Source organism: Podarcis raffonei, chromosome 10 (assembly GCF_027172205.1).
Source record: "Podarcis raffonei isolate rPodRaf1 chromosome 10, rPodRaf1.pri, whole genome shotgun sequence".
NCBI lineage: Eukaryota > Metazoa > Chordata > Lepidosauria > Squamata > Lacertidae > Podarcis > Podarcis raffonei.
In genome coordinates, this window is record NC_070611.1 from 67,428,751 (window position 1) to 67,441,198 (window position 12,448).

Below are 12,448 nucleotides of genomic sequence, written 5' to 3' on the forward strand. Positions count from 1 at the left end.
AGGTAGGGCACCAGTTACAGGTAGGTAGCTGTTTTGGTCTGCCGTAGTCGAAACAAAATAAAAAAATTCAAAACAAATTCGAAACAAAATAAAAAAATTCCCTCCAGTATCTGAAGAAGTGTGCATGCACAGGAAAGCTTATACCAATAACAAACTTAGTTGGTCTCTAAGGTGCTACTTAGAGACCAACTATTTAGGGACACAGGTGGCGCTGTGGGTTAAACCACAGAGCCTAGGACTTGCCGATCAGAAGGTTGGTGGTTTGAATCCCCACAACGGAGTGAGCTCCCGTTGCTCGGTCCCTGCTCCTGCCAACCTAGCAGTTCAAAAGCACACCAGTGCAAGTAGATAAATAGGTACCGCTCTGGCAGAAAGGTAAACAGGGTTTCCATGTGCTGCTCTGGTTTGCCAGAAGTGGCTTAGTCATGCTGGCCACATGACCCGGAAGCTGTATGCCGGCTCTCTCAGCCAGTAAAGCGAGATGAGCGCCGCAACCCCAGAGTCGGCCACGACTGGACCTAATGGTCAGGGGTCCCTTTACCTTTAAGGTGCTACTGGAAGGAATTTTTAAATTTTGTTTCTAGGTAGGGCACCCTATCAGATATATAAATAGCAACGTTATTCTAGCATGTGAATGTAGGAAAAGACTTCTGGACCACGTCAATGGCCCCATCAAGTCCAGCATCCTGTTCTTGCAGTGGCCAACCAGTGGTTCCCAGCAACTGGGATTCAGAAGCACTGCTGGCTCCATCCATTTTTAAAGCCATCCAAGTTGTTGGCCATTACTGCTTCCAGTGGCAGTGAGTTCCATAGCCGAACTGTGCACTGCATGAAGCACTTCCTTTTATCTGTTGTGGATTTTACACACTGGGTGTCCCAGAGTTCTAGTTTTATGAGAGAGGAAGAAAACCTTTTCTCTGCTCACTTCCTCACCATTTTGTAAATGTCTATCATGTCACCTCTCAGCACCAGTCCTTGAATAACTGAAACTGCATCCATGGAAGGGGGTTTCAAGTAGGGAAAACCCAAGGTTTGCAGATGCGTGCAAAAACTTAAGAGGAAACCTCCCCAGGGCTGGGTGGGGGCAGAAACTTCCAAAAATAGCATGCTCAAAGGGCATGGAGTACTGGCTGGCTGCTACGGGGAGGTGAGAGACAACGCAGGGTGTAATGGAGTGTGCTAGTATAGGGCACAGCTCATTGGCCGGCATTCCACCCTGGGAGTTTTTGTTGCAGGATACACCTTTTCATATAAATTTCCCCATATCTTTTTATGAGCATTATTTTATTGACTGATTGATTGATTTGATTTGTATTTTAAAAACCCTTCATGGGTGCGGTTCACAGCATAAAAACACAAAATACATAATAAAAACAAGGGCAAAAAATGAAATGAAACAATAGCCTCTCTCGCTCCCACAAACACGTTGATTTAAAAGAATATCAGATGTACTAAAAGCACCTTGACACAGCCAAAGCAGACCGGACAAAATCAGATTCCCTTCTTTTGGAGAATTGCTTGTGTCACTTTCTTTATTTCCCCCTTCCCCTTGAAGCAGGGGTGCAAGAAAAATGTTCCAGAGCTTTGTGAGAATATTAGGGTTGCCACCTTGTCCCCGCCCTGTAGGGCCTCTAATACTTTGGCTACCATCCGACAGAGAGAAATTTAACGAGGGCCCTTTTCCCATCTTGTGGAGACAGTGTGGTTATGAGAATACACTGCGCCTGCTAATTTTCAGCTGGTCTGGCAGTTCTTTGTGCCTCAGGAGTTTTGGGAGGGGAAAAGTGGATGGCAACCCTAGCAAGAATCGAGACGCAACCTGTAAAGGGTCCCTGTGAATCCACTGCCTTTCCAATCAGACAATTTTCATTTTGGTTAGAACAATGTATTATCTAGCCAATACCTCAATGTTGGACTACTGGACTAGGACCTAAGAAGACTTGGGTTCAAATCTCACTCACGTGTGAAGCTCCCTGGGTGACCTTTTTCCAATCACCTTTCCTCAACCTATCCTACCTTACAGGGTTGTTACGAGGATAAATGGTTGGGAAGCAAATCATTTTCACTTTCCCTGATCAAATTAGAGGGTAGAATTAAAATGTTGTTGTTGTTGTTGTTGTTGTTATTGTTATTATTATTATTATTATTATTATTATTATTATTATTATTAAGTCTTCCAACCAGCATTCCACACAATGTTCAGCCCCATTAAAAGGACTCTCAGCTTGACTTCTCTTGCTTCCCTTTATATGTTACAATACCATGAAGGCCCATTTACACCTGACTAGCACAGCTTCATTCAGAGTGCATTAGAGTTCACTGAACAGAATCGGTGTGCATTGAAGTGCACTGTGTTCAGCTAAAGGAGCCCCCAAGCAGGAGCTGGTGAGATAAAGCTCTGTGGTTTGCCTGTCCACACGCAAGCCAGGAAATATATCCTATCCTAGTTTAAACCCCAAAAGGTATTCTTCAGAGAGTTACTGCCTCACTTACATTGTGGAGCTTGTAATACAGCCCACAGGCATTGCACACGGGGTCTCCGTTGGCGTTCCTCCTCCACAGGGTGGTGGTGGTGGTCTGGCAATTTGCGCACGATGTTCCTGCCCTTCTTGCCGCTGACTGGGGTAGAAAAAGAAATAACAGGCGTGTTACAAAGATGTCAAAAGGTGGATCATGGTGTGTTGATGTATATCCAAAGCAGTGAATTGTAGTCAATTACAGACATTTGCCACGATAAGTAGGACATTACAGGGATTGTTGCAGCTAGAGTATATATATATATATTTATGCATTTTGCAGCACTGAAACAAAGTATTAAGAGGTTGATGATGACTTGGGTTGTGTTCTATCCACAGTGTATTGTATCCATAGATTTCCCATTGATTAATTGCATCAAAGTAACAACACACATTCCATTCTTAAGGAAATCAGCCCTGAGTGCTCACTAGAAGGACAGATCCTGAAGCTGAGGCTCCAGTACTTTGGCCACCTCATGAGAAGAGAAGACTCCCTGGAAAAGACCCTGATGTTGGGAAAGATGGAGGGAACAAGGAGAAGGGGACGACAGAGGACGAGATGGTTGGACAGTGTTCTCAAAGCTACAAACATGAGTCTGACCAAACTGCGGGAGGCAGTGGAAGACAGGGGTGCCTGGCGTGCTCTGGTCCAGGGGGTCACGAAGAGTCAGACACGACTAAACGACTAAACAACAAACAACACACATCTTCTGTTATCCACAAGCCATGCAAAATTTACTTTTTTTCACTGAGGCCGTTCCCTCCTACAACACCAACTAAAAATACTCAACAATTCTCTTGATAATTTTTTATTTATTTATTAGAGAAAATGGTTTCCTAAATATGAGGAGTCTAGAAAAATTATGAATGTGCGAAAACCCTTTGTGCACCAGTAATAGGGATTTTGGAACAGACTTGCTAGTTAATGCACGTTTTCAGAAGACAACAACATCACAGCACCGTCTAGCTTGTCCAATCTCCCTGCCTTAAATCAGAAGCTTAATTTAAGTCTGGAGTTTTAAGTCAAGTTGATTCTCCAGAAACTGATTTTGAAAGCCAAGGATTTCAGAAATATGTACAAGGTGGCAATAATATCACCGTACAAAGGGCCAGTGTTGTTATGCCCATTTTACAGGTAGACAACTGAATTAAAGGACTTGTGTAAAGCCAGCTAGAACGTTCCTGGCTGACCAGAGATTTAAAAGAGAATTTGGGCTCTTAGCCTGCCATTTACCTTACATCAACTCTCTCTCAAAAAAATATTGCATCATATCCCAGGAAGGAAATGACATGTCAGTGACAAGAGTCCACTGACTGCTATCCAACTTCTTGACTTGGTTTAAAAAGCTACTTTAAAGTATCAAGTCTTGCATCCCCAGATCTTCTTGGATTATGATCTTTAGTTTAGCTGACTAGCACATGCACTAAGTTGTATACGGATCTTTTTGGCAGGCGTTTAGAAAATGCAAAGAGGCCAGAATCATGTCTGAAATAAAGCAGCCATAATAAGCAGCCAGGGAACTGTAATGTTAGGGAAATCGGGCCTGTGTTTTAGGTGTTCCATTCCACAGGAGTCTGGAGTCATTCCAGCCCAGGTTTTGCACAAAGCTTAGTTTCTTCCCTGTTTGGACTGTCCCAGTTCAGACTTCAGGGCTGGGGAACTCACATACTGGAGTGAATCATTACACACACACACACACACACACACACACACACACACTGCGTGTTAAACCCTTCTTCCTGGCACCTAGTTTTCTAGAAACCTGTTTTTTTGTTGTTTTTCAGAGGCACACCACATCCTTTAACACACACACCATGTCTGCATTGTGAAGAAATAAGTGCCTTTCATCCCTGAGCAATAGCCACGCTGCCTGAGGTCAATGAGGATTGGACTAGATGAACTTTGGGGTCCCTGTCCCTTCCAATTCTATGATTCTATGTCTGTGTGAAAGGCTACCCTAGTTATAGAATGATGTGCAAGGATACAGAATCATCTGCCCATCCCCAGAACCTGGAGATGGAGGGAGGTAAGAGTTGAGGCATTAATCCCAAAGCAACTGCTCTGCCCCCAGACCTGACAGACCCCCCCCCAAGTGCCCCTCTTTTTCCAGAGGCAGTCCTGGATTAACAGAAGCCATCCCAGTTCCTGATTCAGAATGTCCCGCTTTTCCTTAGGATGTCCCTATTTTCATCGGAGAAATGTTGGAGGGTTTGGAGTTATGCGACTCCTGAGCCATCTGAAGGCAGCCCTGTATAGGGAAGTTTTTTATGTTTTTATATACGGTATGTTGGAAGCTGTTCAGAGTGGCTGGGGCAACCCACTAAGATGGGTGGGGTATAAATAGTAAAATTATTATTATTATTATGCATTATCCCTATTTTCATCGGAGAAATGTTGGAGGGTATGGAGTGAGCCTGTTCCACCATTGTGGAGGAATCCATCTTCCCATCCTGGGGGGACAGAATCCCTATTGTTGATTTTAAGAGGCACTGCCTCGTTTTTTAAGAAAGTCATACAGAGAGCCTGTGTCCCTTAGGAGAAGAGCAAGGCAAAAATCATGTCCCCACTGTGTCACATCAAATAGCAAAAACGAGGGAAAGCCAGAGTATTCCACAGTGTGGAATACCAAATCATTAAGCTGTCATGCTGAAATTATTGCAACGGCTTAGCAATCTTTCGCAACGTGGAAGAGCCTTGTTGTTTTCGCATGTGGGGATTGGAAATATAAAGCATATATTCATACTCCAAGAGATTCCTGCATCACAAATGGAAAAGAATAGGCAGTTTTGCCAAAGAATGAATCATAGAGGCATCTTTGCCAAAAGTAATTCTTAAAGTCTTTTGTGTACGTGATTGGCTGGGTGAAGGCTGGTTGTTCCAATAAGAGGATATCAAAAGGCTTGCAGTGCAAAGGATGCGTCGTCTTAACGCCACAGTCATAAACCCGTAAGTCACACCAACTACCGTATTTTTCTCTCTATAACACGCACCCGACCATAACATGCACGTAGTTTTTAGAGGAGGAAAATCCGTAGGCATGCCACCCGTAGACATTCCCTCCATAACACGCACAGACATTTCCCCTTACTTTCTAGGAGGAAAAAAGTGAGTGTTATGTTGTAAAAAATACGGTATTTTTTTTAAAAAAAAACACCTACTCCTGTGTCATGAGTTTAAGGCTACAGCAGAACCCCACCGGTGCCAAAGTAGCTGCTTTCAGTGGAGATGTTATAGAATTCTATAACATTGCATTGGTGGTGTTGGTGCAATTGCTGTTCATAGATCAGGTGAACTGAACTCTGCATGGCCCACTAAGGCAAAATTAACACCATCAACAATGTAAGGAGACTAGAGATGGAGAAATAAGAATAGAAGAATCTACTGGGTCAGGGCAAAGACTCCTGCAGTTCTGTTTCCACAAGGACCAACCAGAAGTCTACAGGAAGACCACAAGCAGAATCTGGTTCTCCACAATCTTAAATCCAGACCATCTCATAACTGCATTCATTTGCAAATTACTGTTTTCAAGCCTGCACAGAAATTCACATTCATTTTGCACATTTTTTTCCCTAATATGTATATTCTGAGGTGTCCGTCCTATCCATTTTGCATGCAATTTCTTTTCGTCTTTGTGGGCAATTTTCCTTAAAACGTGCACATTTTGGGGCTGAAGAGGTGCACCGCAAAACTCAGGCAAGTGTGTATTTAGAGGATTGGCTGTGTTTTCAGTTCAGGCATTTTGTACATTTGCATACAAAATACGCGAACACATATCTTACCGAACCACAGGGGCTCAATAACTCTTCTGCTTTGCTATCTATGGGGCAGATTGGGGAGAGAGATTTGAAGCACTTGGATAGACAATCATGCATGTTTAATGGTCCCCTAACAGACTGCCTTTTACCAGGTCAGATTAACCCACGATTCTGGTACCCTAACTGTCATAGCAACAGGTCTCCAGAAAAAACTCTTCTCAAACCCTGATCCTTTTTAACTGAAGATACTAGGAACAGATACTTTCCCCCATTGCCCCTGAACAGAGACTTTCCCCCATGCCCTCTGTCAAACAATTTTTTCCTAGAGAGTGGCAACCCATACAGGTTTGCTATAAACAAATGCTCAAAAACACCCACAAACATGGACTGGGGTTGTTGTTCTACATGATAGAAAAACAGCCTCCAAAATAAGGTTCCCTTGGCTCCAGCCGCAATTATACCATGACTAACAAACTCCGTTAGTCCATACGGAGAGACTTTATACCATATCAGGCCAACAGTCCATCCAGTAACCTATTTTACAGAAGCTTTCACAACTCCCCTCGCCTGCAACATTTATTTTTACTCTTAACTAGCAATGCCAGGGGATTGAACCTGGTCCCATCCATCTGCAAAATATCACGTGTGCTCTGCTTTTTTAACTGCCGTACTCCCGCAAAAGAGAATTATCTGGGTAATCCTTCGCAGTCGCATTCATTCTGATGCTAACTATGCCATAGAATAGGACCCCGTCTTTTGTCCTCAACTACAGTTTAATGGCTGGGTAGTTTCTGCCACTGGTGTCCAACTAACGCAGGGTTTCCCAAACTTGCATCTCCAGCTGCGTTTTTTTGGACTACAATTCCCATCATCCCTGACCACTGGTCCTGCTAGCTAGGGATCATGGGAGTTGTAGTCCAACAACAGCTGGAGACCCAGGTCTGCGCTTTAAAGTGCAATGCCAGAGTACTTTTTTTATTTAAAAAAAAAATCGCTTTTTATCGCTGATTCAGAGCAAATGGCAATAGGCAGGAGACCTGAATTGGCATTTGTTCCAATTCTGCATTAAAGAGCAGGTTTTCACATCGAAAGCACCAGGGGTAAAAGAAAAAGGGGGGAAGAAATCTGCTCTGACAAAGCTTTTTAAAGCCTAAACCTGTCCCTAAATAGCTTGGGGCAAAAGTTAAGTATAGTGAATGAGCCTCCAGAGAAATCAATGGACTTAAGTCCAATGACTGCATATATCTCGCCAGGCAAGCAGAGCAAACCTAAAAAGAAAATATGTCTGCCAAGGACTGTCAATGGATGTGTTCTGTGCTCTCCCCAAAAAACCCACCAGAATTCTGTGCAACAGTAGTGCAATTTATGCACAAAGGAAAACTGAATTCTGCAAGCAGAATGCATCCTGTAACTTGGCCCATCTGCAGTTATTTCTTTTGCTTGTGCTGGGAGGTTACAGACTAGGAAGACAGGAATTGCCTGCAAGATCAGGCCAATGGCCCACCTAGTCCAGCATATTTTTTCTTACAGTGGCCAACCAGATTCCCATGGGAAGCCCCTAAGCAGGAGATAACACACTCTGCCCACCTGCAACTCCCAGTAACTGCATAGGGTAGGGGGAAATGTGTATACAGAGAGTTCTCTGCCGACAGCCTTCTACGCCCACATGCAAATATACAACCAATGGCAATTCTGTGTACCAACCTCTGCCTACTGAATTTTCACCAAATCATTGTTGCCCGCACACTTATAAAGCCTAGATTTGTCACCCTAGGGACTAGGAATCTGCTTATTTTTCAATATGAGAGTTTGAGGGTGCCGAACTCTATTCTAGTTACCAAAAATCCACACTCCTAGAGCACTGTCAATCTTGGAGTATGCTTAGCTCCACAGAGGATATAAGAAAATGACAAAAAACCAACAACCCCAAATTCACAGCCATGGATACCTTGAAAACATATCACACTTCCAGTTTGGCCCAGGGCCATTCAAATTTGAGCTTTAAGGCCATGCTTAAAAATGATACTGAAATCAGTGGAAACAAAATACATTTAACTTGAACTGCACGGAGTCCTTGGCATCTGTAGACGTTGGCTTTAAGGACGGATGCACACCAGAGTTCTGTAGCAAAGCCTATTTGAGGTACCGTAAGTTATCTCTGCCACGACTTGGGGATGTGGCAACATTGATTTAGACACCTGCCACATTGTGGTGCAATGCGTTTTGTAAAATGATTATTATTATTTATTAAATATATACACCGCCCTCTACCCGCAGGTTCCAGGGCAGTTGCAACATAAAATCACAATATAAAAATACAGAATGCGTAATAAAAACAAAACAAGCCAATAATCCCCGCTCCACAACACATTTTTAAAGGGCGTTGGATGTTAATCAGCTCAGCCGGTACAGAACGCTAGGAGATCCACAAGACGGTTAAATCAATTCATATTGAAGATACCTTAATATAGAGAGGACTGGAAAGGGCGTATGATCACACAACAGAGAGCAGAATTTAATCGAGGGTGACAGCAGGGCTCAGCCCTGGAACTGGTCATTAAAATCTAAGCTGCACTCTGAGACATGAACAGCATGTTTCCAAGCACAATTCAAAGTGTTGGTGCTGACCTTTAAAGCCCTAAACGGCCTCGGTCCAGTATATCTGAAGAAGCGTCTCCACCCCCATGGTTCTACCTGGACACAGAGGTCCAGCGCCGAGGGCCTTCTGGTGGTTCCCTCCCTGCGAGAAGTCAAGTTACAGGGAACCAGGCAGAGGGCCTTCTCGGTAGTGGCGCCCGCCCTGTGGAACGTCCTCCCACCAGATGTCAAAGAGAAGAACAACTACCAAACTTTTAGAAGACATCTGAAGACAGCCCTGTTTAGGGAAGCTTTTAATGTTTGATGTATTACTGTATTTTAATATTTGGTTGGAAGCCGCCCAGAGTGGCTGGGGAAGCCCAGCCAGATGGGCGGGGTATAAATAATAATTTATTATTATTATATGAACAATAAAAAAGGATGGCAATAAAAAGAAGAAGTTGCTGGCATGGATGCCACTAGCGGTACCCCCCACCCAGACTCTGGTTGCGTACACAACAGGCGTTTTAAACACAGTTCCCTCCTTCCAAAGACTCCTGGGAGCTATAGTTTGCAACTGAAGCTCTGCAAGAGGGAAACTGCAGTTCCCAAGGTTCTTTGTTAGGGGTGCTTATATTGTCTGTGCGTCTGAGGATATGGCATACAACCAAAGCCTCATGCCAATCTGCCTTTAGTGCTACCAAGGCTGGAAGGCCTCTGAGATTCAGGAGGAGCTAAGATTGGTGCCTTGTTCGTCTGAGGGCAGCGCCCAGTGAAATGTGCCTGAGGGCTAGAGGCAGCGCCTGATGAAGAGGAGGCAGGGCTAATAGCTAGCATTCTCATGCCAAGCAGGTAAATCAACCTATTCCCTTGGTGCTGTCCCACTTCCTTGAGATTTAAGCCTCTCCCCTAGAGCTCCTGAGTCCAAATAACAGCCGCAAACCTCTTCGGGAAAGACCGATAGTCCTGCTTTGCATGCAGAAGGTCCCAGGGCTGAAATCCTGGCATGCTGCTGCCGCCATTCCATGGGAGCCATCGCGAGCTTGCAAAATAATCTGAGCTTGCAGAAGCAATACGGAGCTAAGTAGACCGATGGTATGGGAACGTAAGATGAACTTGCTGGACCAAGCCAGTGGCACATCTACGGCCAGCTAAATCCTGCTCTCACAGCAGCCAACCCAATGCCTCTGCAAAACCTACAAGCAGGACCCGAGCGCAAGAACCCTTTTCCCTTCCTTAGGGGAGTTCTTGAACATTGTTGAGCTCCAAGAAAGAAGAGTCCACACACACACACGAAGGAGACTGTTCCACTGTCAAACAGCTCTTACTGTCAGAAAGCTTTCCCTGATGTTTAGTGGGAATCACTTTCCTTGTACAGTGGTACCTCGGGTTACAGACGCTTCAGGTTACAGACGCTTCAGGTTACAGACTCCGCTAACCCAGAAATAGTACCTCGGGTTAAGAACTTTGCTGCAGGGTGAGAACAGAAATCGCGCGGCGGCAGCGGGAGGAGGCCCCATTAGCTAAAGTGGTGCTTCAGGTTAAGAACAGGTTCAGGTTAAGAACAGACCTCCAGAATGAATTAAGTTCTTAACCCGAGATACCACTGTAATTTGAAGCCATTTGAAGCACCAGCACTTTGAATTGTGCTTGGAAACGTACTGGGAGCCAATATAGGTCTTTCAAGACCGGTGTTATGTGGTCTCGAAAGCCATTTGCACAAAACAAAATATGTATTTTATCAAAGTAATTAATTGTTGAACTGAAATACAATAAGAAGAAGTATATTAAGAGTGGGGCCCTAAGCTATAGCTTGTTTAGCTTATACGTAAATCTGGCACTGTACCCTCTGGAGCAGGAGAAAACAAACATAAGGCACCGTAAGGCAGTTTCCTATGTGCCCATCCTATGCAAACCCTCCTAGCTAGGCAGGTGCATTTTCCTTCAAAAAGAAATAAATCCCAGCCGCTTCTGATATGTCCAATTTTTTCTCGAGTGTAAGGGTTGGGAAGATGTGGCTCTCCCAGTGTTCCTGGACTACAAATCCCATCATCCAGCGCCATTGGCCATGCTGGCTGAGACCAGGGAGATGTGGGCCAACCCCATCCTTGTTGTAGCGGTAAAGACTGGGGAGGAGGGAAGAAAGAAGGACAACTATTTATCATGTATAATCTCCAATCCACAGATATTTCTTAAGAGTTTAGCTTTTGTACACTGAATTTATGTTTAGAAAGTTAAAAGGAAGGGAGGTATTTGAGGGGGAGGGGATGCACCAAATTGAAGTCCTCTCTCGAAAACAGTTCTTTGTAGGTGTTCTGCTTTTCCCAGCAAAGGAAAGAAAAAGATTGTCCTCCTTGGTTAAGGACGGCAATGGCTTCCCTTTTGAAGGATTCTTTGGCTGTGATTCCCACATTGCGGGGGTTGGACTAGATGACCCTAGATACCCCCTTCCAACTTGACAATTCTATGACACTATTAAAAGAAACAGCTAGAAAAAGATCAAGGTGGCACCTTGAGTTTTGTTCATGATTCATGTAAAAAGGAAACGGGGGAGGGCCAGGAAATTTATACCTCTTTCTCTGAAAGGGGAAAAGAGCAAAAAACCACTTTTATTCTCACCAGCAGTGGTGAGTTGGTCTTCGCCAGGTGTCTGGCTTTCACAGGTGGAAAGTTCATCTGAAATTTGTGTGGGCACTCGAGGGAAGAAAGCCCCTGGGCTGGGTCTTGGAACAGGTAAAAAATGCAGACTGCAAATTCTTCTGCTCTCAGGGTCCACAAACACCATGCATTTAAAGCACAGTTCCCCAAAAGATAGATACAATAATACGATAATCTTTATTGTCATGCATTTAAAGCACAGTTCCCCAAAAGATAGATACAATAATACGATAATCTTTATTGTCATTGTCCCATACAGAACAACGAAATTGAAAGAAAGAAAGAAAGAAAAGATCTACCTAAGACATTCAAAACCAACAAGCCAGGTATCCCAGGTATCCCAACCTGGTTAGCCCCCTAAAAACTCTAAGATGCCATTTTAAAAATACAATATACTCCCATAGAGACTCCTTAAATGTAAAGGGACCCCTGACCATTAGGTCCAGTCGCGGACGACTCTGGGGTTGCGGCGCTCATCTCGCTTTATTGGCCAAGGGAGCCGGTGTACAGCTTCCGGGTCATGTGGCCAGCATGACTAAGCCGCTTCTGGCGAACCAGAGCAGCGCATGGAAACGCCATTTATAGCGGTGCCTATTTATCTACTTGCACTTTGATGTGCTTTCGAACTGCTAGGTTGGCAGGAGCAGGGACTGAGCAACGGGAGCTCACCCCATCGCGGGGATTCGAACCACTGACCTTCTGATCGGCAAGTCCTAGGCTCTGTGGTTTAACCCACAGTGCCACCCGCGTCCCTAGAGACTCCCTACACTGCTTTTAAAACCAAAATCACATTTGGATAGAAACTGTTTCTCAGGCTTTATAACCCTGTACCTTCTTCCAGGGAACTGGGAACAGAGTTTTACCCCTCATGGAGCTACCATAATGAACTACAACTCCCAGGATTCTTTGGGAAGAAACCTGAGGTACACATGCAACATTTA

At 44.4% G+C, this 12,448-nt stretch overlaps 1 protein-coding gene across 9 annotated transcripts in view; it reads right to left on the minus strand.

Annotated features, from left to right (window-relative positions):
• Positions 1-12,448, minus strand: part of GATA3 (GATA binding protein 3) — a 76,225-nt gene that overhangs the window by 4,604 nt on the left and 59,173 nt on the right. For all 9 annotated transcript variants that reach the window (XM_053405543.1, XM_053405547.1, XM_053405545.1 and 6 more), the window contains one exon: positions 2,494-2,619. In XM_053405543.1, coding sequence (XP_053261518.1) covers positions 2,494-2,619 — 126 coding nt within the window. The remainder of the gene's footprint in view (positions 1-2,493; positions 2,620-12,448) is intronic.